At 37.6% G+C, this 23,860-nt stretch overlaps 1 protein-coding gene across 3 annotated transcripts; it reads left to right on the top strand.

Annotated features, from left to right (window-relative positions):
• The first annotated feature begins 2,222 nt into the window (after positions 1-2,222).
• On the top strand, positions 2,223-22,520 carry LOC121427255 (E3 ubiquitin-protein ligase Trim36-like). Of its 3 annotated transcripts, none has more exons than XM_041623578.1 (10): positions 2,223-2,317; positions 13,099-13,735; positions 14,103-14,246; positions 16,434-16,629; positions 17,334-17,480; positions 18,454-18,549; positions 19,345-19,598; positions 20,192-20,319; positions 20,961-21,323; positions 21,625-22,519. In XM_041623578.1, the coding sequence occupies exons 1-10, from the start codon at positions 2,275-2,277 to the stop codon at positions 22,269-22,271; spliced, it is 2,655 nt and encodes an 884-aa protein (XP_041479512.1). In that variant the 5' UTR covers positions 2,223-2,274; the 3' UTR covers positions 22,272-22,519. The 3 variants fall into 3 exon arrangements, with proteins under 3 accessions (XP_041479512.1, XP_041479511.1, XP_041479513.1); XM_041623577.1 differs by lacking the exon at positions 2,223-2,317 and adding an exon at positions 6,110-6,335 and having other exon boundaries at positions 21,625-22,520; XM_041623579.1 differs by lacking the exon at positions 2,223-2,317 and adding an exon at positions 10,915-10,937.
• Positions 22,521-23,860: the final 1,340 nt, after the last annotated feature.

The raw sequence follows: 23,860 nt of genomic DNA, 5'->3' as shown, positions 1-23,860 counted from the left end.
CTTTTGACGAAAGAGAATGAAATTTTATCCTTTGTTTACACGTCATTTTGAAAATATTTCAGCTCCCCCACGGACGGTGACGAATGTCGATTGTTGTAAAAACGACAAATGTCTATTATCATTCTATGTTTAATCAAGTTGGATGTGATAAACCCATCCCTTGTAGCATAAGCGGCGGAAGCGGGGGGGGGGACACGTGTCCCCACCCCTAAATTTTAGGTGGGTCCCCCCCTAAAAAAATTTTTGATAACCTTTTTTTTTTTTTTTTTTTTTTTTTTTTTTTTTTTTGCTTGTCAATTTTTTTTCCTGCGTCCCCCCCTAAATTCACGTGGCCCTCCCTTGAAACGTGTGTTGTCCCCCCCTAAAATTTAGGTTGATGACCTTTTTTTTTTTTTTTTGCTTGTCAAAAATTTTTGGGGCGCTTGTCCTATTTTTTACATGTGTCCATCCCAAAATTTCAGGTGGACACCCCCTAAATTTATTGGCTTCCGCCGCCAATGCCTTGTAGGGTGGGCAGTAGACATATGATTAACCATATAAAAAGCGCGTATGGATTCACAAAATCATAGGCTTTTTAAAAAAATGGGAAAACAAACTAAATAAAATTGAATTGATGAAAAAGTATTCATAAGTATAGCAAATATCGATTGAAATTTGTGTGTCTTTAACATGATTTTGATTGATTCGTGCGGTCTTGATAGTTTGTTGTACAACCTTAAATCCGGTAACATATTCACACATTAATCATTACACATGTCATGTTCATTTCTTGAATCAATGTCATATCATATTGTCCGAATGAGATGTTTGCAAGCTGAAGCCTCTATTTGATAGTTACTGCTTTTATTTTATTTTTCCTTTCTACTTTATATTTTTCAGTGTAATTGTCAGGGAGATTTTCTAGAGCGGAAACGCATTACCCTGTTTCTCTTTTCGATGCAGAAATGACTGCTTTGCTTTAAATTTGTTAGTGTCAATATTGATTGATGAGTCTCATTGGATAACAAAGCTATCAGTTTTATGTCGTTTCACTATTGACAGTTTGTTTAACATAATGCTCTACGTAAAAGTATATTGTGGCTGATGATCCTTTTGTTTTGGGCAGGGATATTGTTGCAAATCCCTGTTTTGGGTAATGTGAGGGCGTGGTAAAAGTTTGTACATGGACTAATAGGTCCATGGTTTGTCCGAGAAAAGGTATATCAATTATTGTCGCTGGGAGAAAATGACACGTAACCATTCATTTGTCATGGACCATGGTAAGATTTTTTTTTTTATAGTCATGATTGTTGTCTGGTTGTTGTAGTAGTTGTTGTAATATAGTTGTTGCACTGGCGGATCCAGGGGGAGGGAGCAAATGCCCCCTCCCCCTTTAAAAGTGAAGACTTTTTTTTTTACTTGTCAAACTTTTTAGTGGACGAAATGTCTTTAATCTTTTGTTAAAAACCTATTTTTTTTTGCTTGTCAATTTTTTCCTCGGGAAATTGTGCCGTCCCCCCTTTTGGAAAATCCTGGATCCGCCCCTGAGTTGTTGTACTACTTGTAGTACATTACATTACATTCTAAAAGTTCTTTCCACTCGGATGATCATAACGTAAATAAACCAGACTCGTCGTGATATAACGGTACGCCACGCATGTGCCAAGATGACAAGTGGGCGTGGTCGCTTTGGTATTTAAAACAATTCAATGGCGGTTAGTCTCCCATCATCATTCGTCATCAATCGAATAGAGATGCCCCTATAGGAGTGACTCACATACCGTTGAAATCAATGTTTAGATGTGGTAGACCAATCAAATACCATGATATTGATTGCTTTTCTCTTAAAATTGATTTTAGTTGGTAGTGAATCACCTCTGGTAAATCCCCTTTGCTCACCGTCCTTGTTGATAATACAGCTAATACTACAGTCATACCAACGAAATCGCCTCCAAACCGACCGATTGTATGTCATTGGTAATAATATGACAATGTAGCTGTGGTCGGTTTGAAACTTGTGTCAATTATGTTGTTGTGACTGGCTTAAAGAAGGTCGTCTGGAATTGATTCGTAATCATTGATTTTAGGCGAGGGATAAGCTATAGGAGATAACATGATTTTTGTGTAAAGGCAGATTTGTAGAAAGATATATGCAGTCTTCAGAAGACGGTAACAAAGGGAAGACCTGTTGGATTACCATTTTTTTACATGTATAACTATCTTGTAGTATGTGTAATGTCAGACCTGGTACTGTTTTGAAATGGATAGATCGGAGTGTTAAAATTTCATCGCTTCATGAAGTTGAAATTAGCATACAGTTATTGTTTGCGATTTGCTGGTGAGTGTATATTAAGTAAGTGATTAGAAATTATGAGAAAAAATTATTAGTATTTTTGTCTGCATGATAAACGATCATAAAATTGTATGCTTTTAGGAACTTATACCGTAACTTATCTTGTCCGGCGAGGCTACACCTTCACATTTATAATTTAAGAATTTTAAATAATGGACATTATTTATTCGTAGAAATAAATAACTTAACATTTAGGTAATCTCCCGTATCCCCCACCCGATATCATGTATATGAAAACCCACTGAGCCGCCCCCTTTTTTTTAGAGGGGATGTCATATGATTACAACACCAAAACACGTTTAGGTTTATTGGTGGCGTTTTAACAGTCTGCGTCGTAGATACTATACTTTAATTCTGTTTAGTCGTAATTTTGAGAGATCACCTAAAAAAAGTAGCAATACATTGATCATGTTGACACACCATTCCCTATCTCTGCCTTCTTACACATAAGTATATGCAGTAGCCAGCTACCCACATAAAAATTTTCCAATTGACACTAATGCAAGCTTCTGAATCCGAAGCTCTCGGGATGAAAAGCTTTATAATTAGGAGGTGGGAAATGAGGAATTTCGCTGCTTCCCTTCCAAAGTTGATTCATCGTTCCTCGGAGGTGTAAGCTAATTGATGTCGGAAACTCTACGATATCCGCTCGCGGAAGCCGTCAAGTGTAGAAAGGCAGTTTCCAACTCAACACATTGATTTTTAAATGAATTCTTAAAAGACGTTATGATTTGCTCCTTTAATTTGTAGACGTGTTAAATGGGGGTCGGCCTGCCTTTAGTTTTAATCTAAGAGAGGTTGTAGTATTTAAGTTGATTTTTTTTACATTCAAAATATGTGGCAAAATATTGAAAGTTGTGTTTTTAACTCGTTCCCTCGATTCGCTCGCTTGCATCATATTGTAAGAAACTGGTGCACCATATAAAAAGAGCCCCTATTTGTTTCATGACTTCACAGCCAATGAATACAAATACCTGCATAACACCTCCGTTGCTGTTGAAATAATCTAGTTTGTCTATACTGGCAGACTGATTAGGGTAGGTTAGGCTGCTGCCCCAAATTCCTTTTTTTTTATTAAAAAGCATATTTCATTTGAAAATATTAAATTTAATAAAATTTCCTTTTAAATCTTGCCAATTTGTACTCTACACATTCAAATTACCATTCTGTCAATGATACATAAATGGATTTAAAACAAATCTAAACTCGCTCGCTTCGCTCGTCGGAGATTATTTCCAAAGCATTTTTTTCTCTACGCCACTACCCACCTGATTATGCCGCTGATAGCTATACTCGAGACATTTTGTCCGAATAACATGAATGAGACAGCAGTTTCCTGCCACTGTCAAATTTACTCTTACAGCCACAGTATTAATCATATACGGTATAAAAAGATACATTTCTTTGTTATTCAGGGCAATTAAATGCTAAAAGATGCAAAGTTACAGCGTTTTTCCCTTGACAATGTCTTATCGGTAACTTCGTCTGGCAAAGCAGTTTTAGCAGTAAATTGCTAATAGATCGCAGTGCATTGCGAAACATTCCCTTTCCTGCTAAGTTCTCCTGTTCATGAAGTTTAACCCCAATGGTTCTCCATTCTTTAATCCAGTCTCAACGCCTGACCTTCAACTTCCGTGTACATAACATGATAACGATGATATTTACATGGACAAACAAAGACATCTATCATTTGTAGAAACAAACACAATCGTATTAACAACTCCATTTACAAGAACCATTCCGTGTTTGTTTTGATATTGACTCATCCTTCATCAAATCTATACCGAGTTCACAAACTGAAGTATTGTGTCCACAACATACTGATGATTCTCTGATAAAGACATATAAACCTAAATAATATTATGACGTCGTTTTTGATATGCTGTAATTCAACACGGGTGTATATGTTAAAACATGGACTTTGAGTTAAAATGCATCATTCAAATGTAATGCGTATTACGAATTGTGTATTTAAGTCCACGCATTGTACACATCATCTCGAAAAAAATGTCTCTTACGCAATAGCCATGATAGCCGTTTGTTGGAATTTGAAACTTGAAAGAAGTGATATTAATCCTGAGAATACTGCTGCTGTTTTTCATGATAATGATGATAACAATAACAACAACAACAAATAATAATAATGACGATAATGATAATGAAATTTAATGATAATAATTATGATTATAAAAAGTAATATCAATGATGATGATGATGCTGATGATGATAATGGTGATATAAATTAGTTATTATCAATTATATTGATAATAATATAAACATTGATAATAATAATAAAATTAATTTTATTGAAAATAAATAGCACATGTATAATATTTCTATTTAAAAGGTGATGTTTGATTAACATAATGAATATCATCTCCGATTGAATAAGGAACCCTTGCCGGTACGCGTTGGAAATTTCCAGTTCCAATTCCGCGAATGTGGAATATTAATATTAAAAAGTTTCATTATGTCGAAAGAATACTTTGAAATCAAATTGTAAATCATTGATGGAGCTGGTGTAGACCCAGTTTTTGTCACACCCGGTACGGCATGTTACCATGGAAACGCACTTGAAAGCCTCTTCATCGTCGCTTGCTACAGGTGCTCGGTCGTCTGCCCGTATGTTGACAGTCAATATTTCAGACGTGCCTTTTTGCCGCCGAAACCGCTCATCGTCACCGCCAGTACACGAATGTACATTACAACTATGACGCGCGATGGCAATATGCATATTTTTTATGATTATATGAGTACATTTATGTGCCCTTTGCTCCATTGGAGCTTTATGATGAGCTAGCAAGTGGTTGTGGTGTTTTGTATCTTGTTTCGCAATCGCTCAGAGGATTTTAATCGCTTGTGTCTCAATATCGAATTATTTCATCAGTTTGATACTAATGAATTGTGAATCTTATGTTTTGATGGAAGATGGTAAACTGACTTACAGGTGTTTTTACCACTCTTAATATGGTGACACTGATACCAAGTGTATTCATGTTTGTAACCACGCCCAGGAGAAGACAGTGTAGATTTGGATTTCGTTATACCATTGATGCTATATGAACTTCACTGAGCTTTAGATTACCATTCCTCTGGAGTCTGTTTAGTAGAGAAAGATAAAGTGAAGCATTCAGTGATGGAAATGCCACAAGACGATACAACTGGTTGGAATTGAGGATGACGAGATTACTCTTTCAAAATGATGCTTCCCCCAGCCCATTCGACGTTTTAAATTCTCTCCGTGTTCTTTAGAAAAAGGAAGTAAAACATCGGGATGATGATGATTTTATCCTTATTTCATTATTAAGGGAGTCGATGCGTCCTTGTCACGTCGCGACGCTATGTTTTTAACAAAAGAATGAAATTATAATTTTCAAGTAGAGGAGGAATATCATTCACCGTATCAATCCTATCAATTATATGGACGTATACTGCTGTGGTATAACGTAGACCTCCCCTTTCGACATGTTCGAGACAAGTACATGACACCAGCATTGTGGATACACATCATCAAATCACTTGGATGGAATATGGAGAGGTGTAATTGAGATTATAAACCGAAAGGATTACGTATCATGAAATGCGTTTTATTTACCGAACCATAAACTTTAAAGAAAAACAGAACTTGGAAAAGGGACGCGAAATCAGCTCTTTCTCTGCAAGATCAGAGACGTCAGCAATACCACGCGCTTGCAATATTCCTTGCAAAGATGGCATATTCTTTTGACTGTAAATGGCGCCTATATTCATTCGGAATCCAGTTGTAGTGAATAACATTTTAAAATACTACGACAGATAGAAAGACGTGATATTATTACTCATTTGAAGCACACTAATTCCACCATCATGGAAGATATTGGATTTACTGATGAAGATGTGTTGGAGTATATAGCGGAGGAGAATGTAGATGATGATGAAGGGGATGATGAGGAGGGGGCTCAGTCGGGATTTTTCAAGTTGGATCTTGGTGCCTTCATTGTTTCGAAAACATGGTGTCAAGATGGTAAGTGTTGGGCTTACACTCTTAGAGAAAACTGGTTCTTAGAGAATCCTGTCATTTCTATGCTTGCCTTTTATTTGAAACCTTTTAAAGTTTCTTAAAAGGTTATAAAGATTAATTCCCTAAAACAGCCACCTTGGAACGTTGTTATGTTCTTTTAACCATTTAAGGTTCTTGAGCCTGTAAAGAACCTGTTTTCGAATCGTTTTTCTCGAGGATTCCAAATGCGGGACAAAAGGGTTCCACTATTGTTTTATAACAATTCAAGATATTTATTTGTCCTCTCTTATATATTAAAATTAATATATACAAGCAATGAAGTAGTTTTGGTTAGAAAGAATACCTTTAAATCAGTATACAGTATACATGGTATAGGTAGGAGAAAAAATGTTCAGATCAGGGGTCCGTAAGACAAAGCTTAGCAATGATCGTAGACACATTTGATTGCATTGACTACAATGTACAATCAATCACGACTCAAAATCAAGCGTGAATATTACCAAAACGCAATTTTGTTATATGAAATATAAGCGGACGAGATATTTTCTATCTGTATATTGCTTTTTAAGAAGGGGCGAAAATGGCATAAAAATATCATTTTAGCAATGCATTGAAAACAACTAGAGCATATATAGCAGAATTTAACTCATTTGAATTTTATGGATACAGGGGCTTCCCTCACCCCTCCATCAGTATGCCATTATAGAAGACTAAGTACTAAAACAAATATTTTATTTTTTTTCAAAACGGTATTAATATATAACAAAATTGACAGTAGAATGGAGGACGGGAGCAAAAGAAAGAGTATGTCCTAACATTTCCACGATCATTAGAAGTAATGACAAATGGTCAAGGTTTATTGAAAAATTCACTCACAGCCAGAGGCTGAATTGCAGAATCTTTTACAAGTGCAATAGTGTAAATAAATTTCATAATTACACAATGCTTAATAAATCTAAATAGTAATGCAATCTCTAAAAACAAACTTACCTAAGTAAATGAGGCCAATTCTAAATGCAAGTGGGCGATAGGTGTGCTGATTCAACTTTTATCGTTGATTGCCCATTTTTTATCAGAATTTCAGCTGTTTTTCTTTCTTTCTTTATAAAACTATCTCGTCCATTTAGACTGGAATTGCAATAAATTTGTCTGTTTTTACTTAATTCATGTTACTGGTGAATTGAGCAAAAACGAAATCATAATATTCGTGATTTCAATGTCGATTACAACAAACAAGATAAGGCAAATTCGTTGGATTATGAATTCTGTAACGCATAGCGAAAATATAATTCAACATAAAAAATACCACAATGTAAGGTTGGAAATATCCTTTTTTAATCATAGAGTACACACTTTCTAATTCTATGCAAATGTCTTTTTGAAAGTGCCATCACTTTTTCACGCTCCAAATTTACATTAATTTTGAAAAATACGAAGTTGATTACATCGACGTTTTGATTAAAATGGATAGAGTGGAAAGAATAACGGTACGCGATCTTTTTTATCCAGGGACTTGAATATAAATGATATTGATCGCGAATTTGAATTCTGTGATCATTGAACAATGTAAGAGATTGAAAAATATAATACCAATGAAATGAGATGATAAGAGGAGTGAGTAGGATATATTGTAAATTAAATTGACAATTCCTCTGTTCGTCATGAGACAGAATTAATGTAAGCTCTGTCAATTTGATTAGATGGCTGTCGATGCGCAAGAACGAAAAACAGTATTATCGTACCCGTATTTTGACGATTATTAAACACTTTTCAATATAACGTCGACGGGCTTTCATTGGATCACTATTAGTTTTCTTGTGTAAGTTTATCTGTTTCAATTGTTATTTTTATGTAATTGAAGTTTTATTTCACTTGTTCTCGACGTTGCTGTTTAATATATCTTTCAGCTAAAAACGTGTTTTTTACCGATGATTTTTCTTTTAAATCCATCTTACCTCAAACTCCCTATTCTTCCCTATAGAATTTTACACCCCCCCCCCACCCCCTTCTCTCTCTCTCTCCCTCTTTGCCACAACTGCATTGTCTCTTTGTTCCACTCTCTTTTCTCTCCACATTCTCTCTCATGTTGATCGGTACAATTCATTTTGTAACTATATAATTTTAAATCATTTTAAGAACATACTGTACATTATTTGGATGGATATTTGACAAGTTCATATGAAAGTGATGAAAAAAAATGTATTCCCACAAAAGTGTCCAATATGGTCCAGCAGTATTGATGAATTCGATACATTGTTATATTATGCTCGTTATATGGTTCGTTTGTGTACATGGCAGTAAGGCGTTTGACATTTTAAATGAATTAACTCCCCTAGACACACGTCTATTGTGTTTCCATTGTCGACTCTCCGTATATGATGACGATGTTAAAAGGTAATAGGTGCCCTTTTTCAAATTGAGAATTTGTCATTTTCTCAAGGTGTGTCTGAATCTACGGTGGGTATGTGTATGCTAACTTTTCAAGGAACGCAAATCGTCACCCTTAAACATATATCAAAATATGGAGACTCCAATGATATATCTGTGTAAAATGTTCTCATTTTGGCCGACGATCTTGCAGTAAAGTAAGTCAAATACAATGACGCGATAAGATTATAAAGAAGATATTAAATATGTGAACGTTTGTAATTTTTTTATATTTATCGTGGCCGTCATCGTTATCATCATTATATACCACCACCTCCGCGGCACCATCAGTCACCACCAACATACATTGACCTGACAATCACAGTCATCAGCTACTATCATCACCCGCAATATTTACATCAACATCATTAACATTATCGACATCATCGTCATCATCACTTTCATCGTCATCATCATCATCACCATCATCATCTTCATCGTCTTCACCATCAACACCATCATTATCATCATCATCATCGTCGTCATCAGCAGCAGAAGCACCATGAACATCATTCATCATCATCATCGTCGTCGTCGTCATCAACATGACTATCCTGTGCTTAAAATCAAATATTCGTAAATATTCATTTACAATTGAATGGAACGCACCATGAGATCAAAAAAACAACATAAAATCAGCTATATTAGTGCTAATTTTTTAGAACAAAAATGGAAATAAATACAATTGTCGGCAAGGAAATATGGACATATTACGAGGAAACGTCGACATACTTCCTTCTACCACTGGACACGCCATTATTGAAAAAAACGTCTCTCGGTATAGCTACAGCTGCAGTGCTCTCAACAATACACGTTTCTTGTTTCTCGTCTCCATTTCTCGATGTAGTAATATGTTAGTTTTTCACACCGTGTTTGAACCTGAAAATCAAACACACATGACGTAAAAAAGCACACAGCTGGCGGGTATCGTGGCGAATTTTATTTTCATTCTTTGAAAATAAAAAAAAGCGATACAATTACGTTGGGGAGAGAAACGTTTTGAAGTTGGATGTGGAATCGCTTGTTATTTTTATTACTCTTTTCAAGCTTCAAGATTTGTGATATATTTTATCAAATTTGCACCCGAAGGCTGAATTGCCATTGAATTCACAATAGAAAAAGGCATGTTAGTTACTCATACATGAGGATAATTTCAATTAAATTAATAAAATTTACAATATAAATTCCAATTTACCATACTAGTTTCAGATAACAATAATATTTACAATTGACAATGATAATTCTAAAAACAATTTAAGTATACAAAAAATATCATTCTTTGCACCACGTAAATGATATGGATTTTAATAAAACGATAAATAGATTTAAATTCAACAGGATTAAACATAAGATTTTTTTAAAACATCTTCCAAATCTACCGCCACCCTCTCTACTATCATTTTCTACCTCCTCCTTCCCCTCTTTCTCCCACATCTCCGATCGCCTCTCTCTCACACACACTCTCTTCCTACTTACTACTACTACTTTTAATAATAATAATGATGATAATATTGGTGATGGTGGTGCTGATAGTAATTACAATAGTGATAATGATAATAATAATAATAATGATAATGATAATAATAATTATACAACAACAATAATAATGTTCCTTTTTAATTTTCAATGTGTTTACTATAATTTCTCCCTCTGCGAAGCATATGTTTATAGTAATGATCATAATAATCATGATAGTGCATTATATTTTTTCAGAGCGCTATTATAATTATTAATACCTATTAATATGCATATATCCAGAAGCTTTGATAATTAGATTTTTCAGTCTATTGAGTTATGTATGTAGTGGGACACGCCTCAACGCAGACCGATTGAATATTTCACGCATTGAGTCAGAACAATGATTGGCAGAAGCTTGATGACTTTGTACCAAATTAATTCAATTTAGGTGATACAAATTCACTCGATCTCGTTAGTGTGCACGCTAATCATAATCAATTCATATCTCATAGCTGTTAATCCGCTGTCTCCGTGCTCGAAATGATTTACCATTCGCTTTTGATTACGCTTTTACTGCTAGATTATTCGGAGAAGACTATCTTCTACGAACGTTCAAGACAGCTACATGTTGTGACATCAAGTGTTAACCATTTACCTATCACACGTTTGTAGTCGGATATGCAATCAATTTCACTTATCTATGAATATGCTCAGGCTGTGGTAAGTTCGTATACGGAATTCGTTGCCTCTTGTTATCTACTGAAATTTATATACATCAGATTGCGTTTACCCGAATGGTAATAAGCATATTATGATTACTGTGTTCGTTGCATGCTTATGTCCGATGACAACATATTAACAGAAATGGAATTCTACATGTATTCATCATTTATTCGCATAAGGGTATCTAAAGTGCATGAATATATTGTGTATTCTTTTTTTTTATTCTCTTACTATCAATTTTCATTATTGTGTAAGGAGGTCTATTAAACCTATTTTCACATTGGATATTGGATCATTGATCACGATCACAGTGAATCGTTATTAATCTCATATTTCTGATACAAAAAAATAATAATGTGTGTGACATATCAGTACCCTTCTTTCCATACCATCCTTGTTTTTATTACGGTTTTAATTTTTTTCTTAAACACGATTTTTGTGAAACTTATGCTGTTAAGATTTATATTTCATGTACTTGTTCGAGCTTTCCCTATTTGTCGAATTCGGATGCTGTTCGGGTGCAGACTCGAACTTTTGCCCAATTCGATATTGTTTCATAACTATGTGTAGCCGGTCAGATTGCAAAGTTCTTGTTCTCGTTCCTTTAATTATTCTTGGTTCAACTTGTAATATGTCATGTGTCAAATTTAATTTATTGATGAGTAACATCTCTGTTCTTGTCTGAGGTTTGACTCAACTCGATTGGAAACCAGAAAAATTATGTCAAACCTCCAAAGCATACTTCCTTGGATGCGTCAACGTGTCACCTTTCACTTTACCCCCCCCCCCCCCCCCTTCGTTACGTACATTATTAATGATTTGATGATCTCACGTAGATCTTTGACCGTATTGAGTAGACTATCTGCCGACAACCCCCCCCCCCCCTCCTTGGCTCGGATGGAAGTTAGTCTTCAAACAGTAGAAAGTTTCTACATAATTATGTCTATTGTCTACTCGATGTTTCGTCTACACTACACTTGTTGCAATACCCATTTAGCATGTTTAGTAGTGATCTTATTACCACTTTAGCTGCTTGGTATTTTTTTTATTGTAAAAATTAGAATTTGATCAATAACTCCATCTTACCATGTCGACCAAGTGATGTTAGACCAAATGGATATTCGATGAAATGGGTAAAGCCAACTAGAATTTAAGCAAAGTGATAAATATGCCAAATCGCAATTAGACCAAATATTTTGAGAGGGCTAGTGGGGTATCGGGATGGGGCAAATAGTTCGACACTTTTATAAAAAAAACATTTGGTAATAGATTTCGACGTTGTATTCAGAAAATGAAATATTTCACCCTCCCCTCTTTCTTTATTTTCCCCTTTGTCTTTTTTTTCTTTGTCGTGATTTTTTTGGGGGAGGGGGTAAGCGCTCCCAAGCGACCCCCCCCCCCACCATCTGTACGCCAATGGACCAGACGGTGAGACCATATCGCATAAGACTGAACGAAAAGTAGACGAAATATTTGGAGACCAATCTGCAATTAACCCTTCCAACGGCCCACCAAAATGTTCTCTGAACTCCATGTAGTCTGGCCAGATTTAATGAGTCAGACGGAAGCAGTCAATACGTACAGTGACATCATAAACCGCCGACGACACCTGACCCATCTCCAAATCAAACTACCCCTGATCTTTTATATTGTTCAATCCTTCTATGTAATAGGGGACATAAAATGTATAGCTGAGTTAATTAAATAGGCCCTAAGATCGAAATGACTAATGTTCCCAAGCTGATGCTGGTGTTGATCATATCATGTGAGGGGTTCATGATCATGATGATCGAACAGAACCTCTGATCGGATCAAAACCTCGTTGGGTAACTGCTCATTTGGTCTCGAATCTCTGCATGGATCTCCGAAAAGTTCTTACTAGGGATGATAGAATATGACGTGTTTGTGCAATATATCAGAATCATATCTCTGTCTTCTATTCGCGTATATTAATCCGTCTTGATAAGTTTTTGGACCTGAACTGATCAACTCTGACACTTTATTTTTCGGTTATTGTTTACATAAAATTACATTACCAATTTGGATTATTTTTTAGCATGATGAGGCAATGATAACTGCTTTTAGACTCTGGGATTAGTTTTCTCCATTGCAAGTCGTTTCATTTTTTTAACATTTCATTTTTCTTAATTTTCTGCAGATATTGTAAACCGTCTTTCCACCATGGCTAGTAACATGGAGCACCTCGAGCGAGAGCTCATCTGTCCGATCTGCAATGATTACTTCACCACACCACTCCTTCTTCCATGCAATCACAATGTGTGCCACCGATGTGCCAAGGCACAGCTCACCGGTAACTCCGGACGTTGCAGCTTCCACGCCTCCAGCGAAAGTCTCCAGTCAGTCGATACCAACCATGAGACGACCACGCCCACTTCCTCGAGACCGAGCAGCGCAGCAGCCAATCGCAAGTCCCGAAAGTTGTCGCTGACGTCACTATCGAGCACGCCCACCTCTCCGTTGGACACGCCCGGCGGAGGCTTCAACACGGCGAACAGGAGTTCGATGAGGAGATCGTTCCGGGAAAGGAAGAGTGTGACGGGTTCTGGTCCGATTACGCCAAGGGATAAAGTTGGCACGAAGTCCAAAAAGCTTGGCACATCAGGATTAGGATCGAGGCCAGAATCGCCTATTTCTGAATCCTCTCGTCCCGATTCACCCAGAGGTGATGCGATGACTGGTCCACTTGAGACTCCAAGGGGACGAAAAGGATCCACGGGTAGCGTTACCAGTCTGGGAAGCAGATCAGATTCTTTCAGTGGAACGCTTGGAATGAGGTGAGAACCTTGTCGGAAATTTAAAATTAAACCGATGGAGAATGTAAAATGACCCAGATCTTTTCTCATTCATTGATCACTCAATCTCCTACCCATATCCCACCCCATCTCCCCCCAAATAAATAAACGATATGCTCTCCTCAGCATGTTGTTCTGAGAAGACGAAGAGACGACTTTCTGTAATATCTTTATGAAAAGCTCACAAAGAAATGAAATCTTAAACTGTCGACGAATCTTCTTTGTATTGGTTGTTGGATAGCTTCTGCTCTAGAGTTGTCCAACCATTTTATATAACTGATATATGTAATTTCATCCTAGATGAATTCGTGATCGAAAAAAAAATGTTTATCATTACTTTGACTCACAGAGGAAGAACACCATCGACGGGAAAATTGAATGGCCCGACGGCAACATCGATCCACTGCCCGACCTGCGATGAGGAAGTTCATCTGGGAGATAAAGGCATCAATGGTCTCTTCAGGAACTTCGCCTTGGAGGTCGTTGTCGACAGGTAAATTAAGAGTTATTTGAAAACAGTATCAGGCAGTCCGTCTTGATCAGGAGAGGTTGATACAAACGTCATGTTCATTTTAAGGTCATAGACGCCTTATAATGCGTGAAAAGACCAGGCAAACATCAAAGGCATTTCCGCAAAAGTAACATCCATTGCTGCGCGCCGTATCAGCATGCTCATGATCTTGTTTCGGTATGTCTAGATCTAACTAAGATCAGACAGGTTCTCGCCGCTGTTGATGTGTTCTCCCAGTCTCGATAAATCAAATTCAAGCTTTGGCTATTCTAGCTGAGTGTGTCGGAACTGAGTCAGTATGCTGACTAGGGCCCACTGCAGATGTGATTTTGAGGATGAGGGTCAATTATTTTTCTTTTTTTTTTACTTTTCGGCCCACCTCTATGACCTCGGTAATGTAATTGGGTAAGCTCGACAACCTCCTGCTTCCGAAATGTTTGAGAAGGTATCCAGAGCAATGTTGATTAAGGAAGACTGACGATGATTATGGAAGATTAACTGATTATCTTACTGGGCTTGGTCAAGATGATCAAGATGATCAAGTTCGGCAGTGAGATTCAATCACGACCATGTCCAAAACCTGCTGGATCATTTCTGAATGTGTTTGTAAATCAGCAAGGACGATCTAGCATAACTTCGTCCAGAATCAGAAACAGTTATTTTTGCTTTGATCACGGACAACATGAAAAGGAGAGGGGTAAGAGAAAATCCGGTGCAGGGCACTTAGAGAAAGAGTATCAGTAACTTTTAAACAGAGTAAATGTAGGATGTGGATGGCTTTTCGACAAATGTGATTTTTTTTATTCATAAGATTCACCAAAAACACCTACCAGATCTTCCATTTTACTCTGCCTGCCAATAAGAAGTTTGGCTTGTTTGCTTCAAACATTATTTGGGAATTTTGAAATCGGTCTTTTTGCCAATCCTCACAGATTTGGTTTCGGACGAAACATATGTAACCTACTTAGGAAGTTTGAATGATAAAGGAAGCTCGTGCCTTTGTATAGATTTAACTCGGTTAACCATTTCTCAGGCCTAAACTTTACTTTTGTAGAAATTGGGTCAGATTCACGCTACTGTTAAGTTTTTACTCTTGTATATATAGCAAGATATGGGCAGGACGTAAGGATAATGAAATAATACATTCAGTATATTCAAAGACAACAGCAAATCTAAACTATAAACAACTTACAAGCTAATGAATATGTCAGGGCCAATGTCATTTAGCTTCGCGATTGGCATGTCAGAATTTCATATATTGTCTTCACCCACGACATTCCTGAACTTTCACGAGGCATTGTACAGCACCCACCCATGACAGTGTCAATTAGTGTGTACATATTTTGTTGTTTGTTTGGAAGGGTGCAAGTGTTTGTGAGTGAGGGTGCGTGTGGGTGTGTGTGTGAGTGTGTGCGTTGCGGTTTATAGCTTGTGCTTTGGGTACATGTTGGTTGGGTGTGGGTGAGATGTGTGTGCATGATTTGTACGTGAATGAATTCGTGGCTATGAGGTAACTTGGTGTGTGTTTGCGTCAAGCATGCCAAACAGCCCCAAACACATGCATCAAACTGAGAGAGTTCATGAACTGCCCAAAGAATTTGGCTGCAGCTACAGATCTGCGTCAAACCAACGGAGATTAATTACTGATATCATAATTAGGGGTAATAAGATATTCTTTGTCTCAAAGCCAAATACGTAAATGTAAGCTGAAGTATGTGCGTGGGATTAATTCTTATTCAGCTATCCTTGCTGCCACTCCCATTTCGAAGTTGACATTTCATTGAAATTCTACATAAGTCGTTTCGCGATATGAGACCATTACGAAGAACGATAATACATGAAAAAAACGAAGAAAAATAGTTTCGAAATGATGATGTAAGTATAATTGCATAGTTTCACTTGGAAGCCTGGCCGATTTTCCTTCACATTTCATTATTATATCACGTAGATTATTATTCTCTTCCGTGCTTTGGCCAATGGGCCCGTCGTTGAAGTATTTCGATAAAATGTTATTTCAAGACTGAGAGCGGTTATAGTATAGGCTTACTTAACGATTACCAAAATTGTAAAGACCTACAGAGAGAAAAATTATGTTATATGGTGAGTAATGGAACCATTAGCCCGGATCATATCACCTTTACGTCTGTATTTCTTTCATGATATCTTCAGGTATAAGTTGGCAGCCAAGAAGGCCGCTAGTATCCCCTGTGGCTCTTGCAAGAAAAAACCGCCTGAGGATGCAGCCAAAAGCTGTCTAGATTGTAAGTCACCCTACTGTACGGAGTGCTTCGCCATTTACCATCCCTGGGGGACACCACGAGCTCAACATGTCTGTATTGGTCCCACCTATAACTACAGACCAAAGGTATGTTAATCCAATATGAAAATTATAGCGCTACATCTTGTTGCATCGTCTAAGGCACTGATACCGATAGGACCAATGACCACCAAAAATTGCCAATTCATGATTCAAATTGGAAAAGAAGAAAATATGTAGAAGATGTAAGCCTTTAGGCAACCTGAAATTATTTTCATTTCAGTTCCAAAGGCGGATAAAATTTCACTAGCTCAAAGGTAAACTATGGGGTGATGTGATTACAAGACAGCGTCGTACAGGTTATTTAATTGAAGCAAGAGATTTAATAGACATCACGGAAAATCAAATCGAATGAAGGGGTTGGATACGAACAAATCCCCATTATAATATTGTTTAAAAATTATGTTGTAACTGACGGGTGGTCCAGTTGTTTAGTGGTCTTTCTATGGAGGTAACCATGGTAACAGGGAGCAAAACTTAAACTATTACCCTATAAGGTAGTTAAGCCCTTAAAGTTTTTTTTTCAATCGGATTAATCGACAGATATATCTTCATCAGGTATAAGCTGGCAGCCAAGAAGGCCGCTAGTATCCCCTGTGGCGCTTGCAAGAAAGTTTTTTTTTTAATCGGATTAATCGACATATATACAATAGGCATAATTTTGGATTCTGTAGCACTTAATAATTCATCAATTTTTTGGTTTATTTTTGTATGATAACTTGTTGTTAATTACTATGGTTATTCTTGTATAGACCCTGATGTGCAATGATCACCATGGAGAGAAGATCACCATGTACTGTGAGGGATGTCATAAACCAATCTGTCATAGGTGCAAGTTCAGCGGGTCACATGCTGATCACAAAGTTTCCATCATAGAAAGAAAATACGCTGCAATGAAGGTAATAATTGTTTAACTTTATTACAATTGGGAATTAAGTCACTGTCAATGATTGGCATTGAACTGGTTTTATTCGGCAATAATGATGCCTAAAAGTTTGTCCATGTTTATGGTATTTTGGCACCGAAATAATACATCTGCAGGCAGATGGATATTGCCAAGATATCTTTTGAATTACCAAAGGTTTAATTCTCGACGGAGATTTGTATAACAATCCCTTCAGGGTTACTATCATGACTATTGTCTCCAAATTTGGATTTCATGATGCATGCATGGCAAATTCGTGCAGATCCGATAGGAAACACCCCAATTTTTCTCTCTGGATTATCAAGTTTTATTTTGTTTCAAGTGTTTATCATAATCGGTTATAGTCTGCATCAAGTACTGAGTGTAACGTTGTAAATTTCGGGCTTGGTCAGGTTTTATATCAAAGTACGGGACTTTTTGCTCACCATCTCAGACAGCCATCATGGTCCACTTTCCAATCGATCTTGTTGATGTTTAGCGATGCAGCACGAAAAGCCTTGACTCAATTCTCTATGGAGTCTTGAATAAGTACAATGGAGAAACTTGGAGATACAATTGAGATACTTAAGTGTGCCCAAAGGGAAATTTTGATTCCATGATGCATGCAAAAACGAGTTCATATAAATCTAAGCAATAACAAACATTCTACTTTGTATCTGCCTCTGATCGTGGTTACAGTGAATAGGTTAGTCGTCATTTGATGCACTGGGTGGATTAATACCAAAACTGGATTTGGGTGTAATCTCTGGAGTCTTTTCTTTGATTGATAGAGTATTATGCGTTTTTAAGTGCCGAAAAAATAATAAACAATACATGAAATTTTGTGATCTTAGGTTAGATGATGGATTTTCAAATCAAACATTTTATACTTATGTTGATTAGTGTGATCTTGTAGATTTTATATTTCGAATGATTTCATGTTCGTTTTTTTTTTATTTTTATTTCAGGAAAAGATGGAACAGACGATCAGTGCCATTGCAAAACGGCGGCAAAACATCACGGATCAGGTGGAGAAACTTGAAAGGATTTCATCTTCTATTGAAGTAAGTCATAGCAGGATATCCTCTATCTTCATCCAGGGTGGCGTTTTATTAAGCTGTTCGTAAACATGGTAACATTACGCACGACTGGAAAATGTTCTTAGGTGTGAAGTCAGCTAAAAAGGGGTATATCAACTAGCACAAATAAGGGTCACTTTCTTACGTAAAATCATGAGTTAGTGACGAACAGTTATATGAAACGACCCCTAGGTGCTGGTAAAACCGATACGGACAAAGAATCTTTATTCAACTGCCATAATGGCTAAACGTAAGCAGAAATAGCTAATAGGTTGTTGATGATTGACACTATCGTGAACTTTGTTGAATGGACGATATGCGGGACGAGAGAGCGATCTTACCCACTGTTGATTGTTGATGCCTTAGACATATTGCAGTAGTGGTAAACGACACGAAACGAAGCTGTGCTTGCATCCTTGCTGCTAAATGTTTTTTTTTTATTTCATATAGATTAAGCAATGTCTGTCTTGTCTTTCCTCTCATACAATTCATACTGATTCATGATATTCAATGATTTTGTACCTTGTTTTTTTATATAAATTAATGCCCATTTCAATTTGGATACTGTTAAAATTGTTAGTGGACTGACATAGTGACTTTGTGTGGGTAGTATCTTTCTATAATGTTCTAGATTCCTTAAAGGAAGAGTGTAAACATCTTCAATTTCTGGAGCAGCATGACAAGTGTGATATATTCATGCAACGAATATAATATGTCTCTATACACAATCTAGTTCTTTAATATCTTATGTCGCGACTTATTACATGATTTTGCTTGTAGGAGAGTGCAGGCGCAATGCAGAAGGCGTTGGCTGAAGCCTTGGAACTGTTACAATCAACGCTCAGCGAAAGACACACTGACTTGACGCAGAGGGCGTCTGAGGAGGTGACCCAAAGGACACAGAACATCCGCAAAGTATTGGACACCTACAAGGATGTCCTCCAGGGATGCAGCGTTGCCGACCTGGCTTCTGAACTGCTGAAGGAAACTGACAAGGCTATGTTTGTACAAGCTGCCAAACCTCTCGTTGGAAGGTTTGTATTGATATCTCTCATGAATATAACTTTGTTTGTACATATTTATGAATGTCTATTATTTTCCAATGGTATCTGTAAATATGAACAAAATCAATTCCAAGATAGACACTACCACATTGATATTCTATAAAGCAATCTGATCATGCATTTTTTACTTCCATACTTTATTTATTTGTAAATATTCATTCATCGCTTTTATGGGTGAATGATATCACCCAAACCTACAAATGAAGGGGAACTCTATACGTCCTGGGCTTATGGACTTTCGGAGTGGGACATGAATGTTCTTGATATCGGGTCTGTAAAAAAATAGCCTTGATGTAGAACATGCGAATGTTTTCTGCAGGTTAAATACAGAGTTACGTCGTCATGCTTTTTACAGAGTCGATACTGATTGGTCTGGAGGTGTAATGAAAACCAAAAACGTGTAATGCGTTAGCGTTTCCCCAAATGCGATCAATTTTGATGTTTTTATTTGAATCTTTCTTAGATCCGATTTCAGGAATGTTTGTCTTTCTGTACCTTTTATCAAATCACCCATGACAAAGCAAAATCCATCTATACATATTTTTTCTTGATTTTCTTCACAGATTGGTGCAAACGGCCAAGTCGCTCAAGCAAACAGAGGAGATGTGTGAAAATTACGAGACATTTGGTGACTTCCAGCTAGACTCGACATGTGCTCTCAAATCTCTTCGGGAACTTGATTTCATCAAAGGTAACTATCAAAAGCTCACCTGATACTGCGATCCGCTGCAAAGTCGGATTAAATGCCGAATCATTTTCAAATCTTAGATGATTTCACCACTCCTTTTACATCATCATCATCATTTAGGAAATGATTAGATCTTTTCTGAAAAACAGGCTCATGATTCCATAATTTTGATTTTTATTATCAGGGGTATAGATATTTTACTTGGGGATGAGGGGGCGTCGTGGTCTAGTGGTTACGAATCTCGTCTTCCAATCAAACGGACGTAGGTTCGAACCAAGCCATGACGTGTTTTAAGCAAAATATTTACCCATTTTGTGCTGAACTCACCCCACGTGAGATAAATGGGTACCTGGCAGGATAAATTCCTTGAATGCACCGAATGTCATGGGTAATAGTGCGCCATTGAATGTATATAGATGTCCATGTGTTGCCACCGTGGATAGTAAAGTTTATCATGCATTGTTAACATAAAAAGTACTCATCTTTCTTTGAATGTATATCAGTTTTTTCCAATGTCGTTTTTTGTCGATCATTGTGTTGATACAAAACTTGACGGGATTTCTTGATCTAGATGTCCATGCGTTGCCACCGTGGATAGTAAAGTTTATCATGCATTGTTAACATAAAAAGTACTTATCTTTCAGCTCCGGGACAACCAGTATTACAGCCAAAAGCTTCCAATCCCCACGCCTGCCTTGAATGGATACCATCGACCGACGGGGGCGCTGTTGATTCTTATACAGTGGAGTACCTGAAGCTGGAAAGCAGCAAACAGGCGGAAGAAGGTTTAGAAAGACCGACCAGTCTCCCGCTCAACAATGGCAATGGCGACCAAGGCGCGTCTGAAAGTGATGGCGAGTGGACGAAGGTTTCGGACCTGACAGACTGCCGGTATGAGCCAAGGAATCTAGAGATGGACACCTCCTACAAGTTCAGAGTGAAGGCTTTTAATCCGGCTGGTACCAAGTCCAGTGATTGCATTCTCTTGAAAACACCACCGGCTCCAGGTAAATTCACTTTAAAAAAAAGATTACATTTGTTATATTTCAGTGTATGTATTTAACAAGTTTATCCCCTTACCGCTCATACACTGTAAAAAATGAAGTGCTAATTTAGGACTTACGGTGCTTGTGACTGCACTACCATAAAAGTATCCTTAAAACAATTACCATTAAAATTTTATCATGAGCAAGTTGAATTAATTTGACAAGAACCTTTCTTTCTTGATTCTGGAATTTTTATATAAGAATATAGTGGTCTGAAGTTATTATTGGAACTAAGATTATTCTGACTGTATTTCATTTTCAGTGCTACCTTTTAAATGGACCCAATGCCAGTCAAGCGTGCCTCATATTTCATCAAAGGTTCGGAAAGATGGCCAAGAGGTCTTGGTGTCGCCAACATCAACCATGTTTTCATCGAACTCCGGCTCATTCCCGACCTCGCCCATTGCACTGGAACCCGTCCACTTTGTAGGGGACAAGAAACTAACGTCGGGAAAGCACTACTGGGAGGTCCAAGTTGATAAGGCCACTCTCGCTATCCACGTCGGTATCGCAAGTGAGCGCATGGCGGAGCGCTTCAGCCGCAGCAGTGACGGCGACGCCATTGCAGATCGCGACAGCGGACACGACAGTTGCGACGAACTCGACGACGAGGTCTCGCTGCAAGATCCCACGGTTTTCGTCACACATTGCATGGGCAAATTGACGCTGCCGTCACCGACGTCATCACCGCGAAAGACCTCGAATAAGGCATCGTCGAAACCTTCGAGTCCGAGGACATGTAGTATTCAATCTAATGTTGTTGGTGTGCTCTTAGACGCTGAAGCAGGTAGAGTGTCCTTCTACGATGGTTCTTCAAAGGAATGTCTTTTCTCTAGGAAAATCAAGGTATCTGGTGGGATCCAACCAGCTCTAACAATCGTCGGGTCAGGAACAGTTAGAATGAATTAGCGATGGTGTACTATCCGCTGCTATTTTCCCCTGATCCACCAATCTTATTGATTTTTTTTTCGCATGATGGTTCGTCGAGGTAATGCCGCTTCCCATCAGGAAGATCAAGGTATCTGGTGGGATCCAACCTTCTCTTACAATCGAACATTTATGGTAAATGTCCAATGGCATTTGCCTTGAATCATCAGTCGTCTGGTGGCTGGGACGCTGGCTTACCTTACGATGAACGAGCTTTATCAGAGTAATGTGCTGTATTCATTCGTGGGCTTAGATACATGACATTTTTCTTTTTTTTTGGGGGGGGGTCGCTGGTCTAATTATTTGGAAGTGATCTCAATAAACCTTAGTATCAGCTCATATTCAAACAATGACCTCTGGATTTATTTTCATACAACTAGACGCCAAATTCTGAAATTAAAAATAATTATTGCCAAAGTCGTAGACCTAACTCTTCACAGACAATGTTCGAGAGGCCTTTGTTATGATTAAGTTATCATTAGCGTTGTGGCCCAGTGGATTAGTCTTCGGACTTTGAAACAGAGGGTCGTGGGTTCGAATCCCAGCCATGGCGTAATTTCCTTCAGCAAGAAATTCGTCCACGTTGTGCTGCACTCGACCCAGGTGAGGTAAGTGGGTACCTGGCAGGAATTTATTCCTTGAAATGCCACCGCGCTTTAAAAGGCTGCGGGGCTAAAGCCAGGGTAATAATATCCAATGGAGCGCATAGGGACGCATTTGGCAGTGATATGCGCTATACAGTGCGTATCAAAAAAAAGTTTACACTTAGAAAAAATCCTGTAAAATCATACATTTGTAATATCCTGAAGATTTTTCCACATTTTAACTTTGGTACAGATCCATTTAAACAAATGACGATATAACTGTCGAAAAATAGTTCCGCTTGAGTGAGCACCACTTACTTTTGAAAAGTTGGTGAAAAATGATTTGCGCAGAACTTTGAAAAGGTTATGTGAATAAAAGTAGACATTAATTATGAAGAACACGTTGAATTTAGCTAGTAAAATTGATTGAAGATATCTTTTACCTTTTCAACTTGTTTCCTTGCCCAAAACACTTCAAAGAGTGCATCGCGCCCCACCCCACTCCCCCACACACAGAGGCCATCGTGATGATATTTGCTTTACACTGAGCTGTGATTTACATGAAATGGCTTAGGCTTGATTTTCATTATGTTAATCATTGTCAAGCTTGGAAAAAGTGTGGGGAAACAATAATTAAATGAAGAATGAAATGTTAACCCACTTTAAATGATGAAAACTTAGTGAAAAAATGCTGGAGATGTCTGATATAAAATTGTGTTCAGATTTAGTTATGTCCTCAGATCCAGTTGGCACAAAAAGGGTAAAGGTTGTGCTTCCTAAGTGTTGAAATTTCAATTTGGGTGGCAAAAATTGTTACAACATGCTTGAATGTATCCATTTATTACAATTGACAAAAAGTGCGATGGGAAATGTATGAGAAATGTTTCGCAGGGTAAGTTTGATTTCGACCTTTTCCCTTGACACAGCATGAAAACAAGCATTTCTGCGCAAAGAGATTTATGCGAGCTTTACAAAAATGGACAGTGC

This window comes from Lytechinus variegatus, chromosome 14, assembly GCF_018143015.1.
Source record: "Lytechinus variegatus isolate NC3 chromosome 14, Lvar_3.0, whole genome shotgun sequence".
Classification (NCBI taxonomy): domain Eukaryota; kingdom Metazoa; phylum Echinodermata; class Echinoidea; order Temnopleuroida; family Toxopneustidae; genus Lytechinus; species Lytechinus variegatus.
Note: the sequence above shows the minus strand (reverse complement) of the source record. Positions and strands in the feature narration are given on the sequence as shown.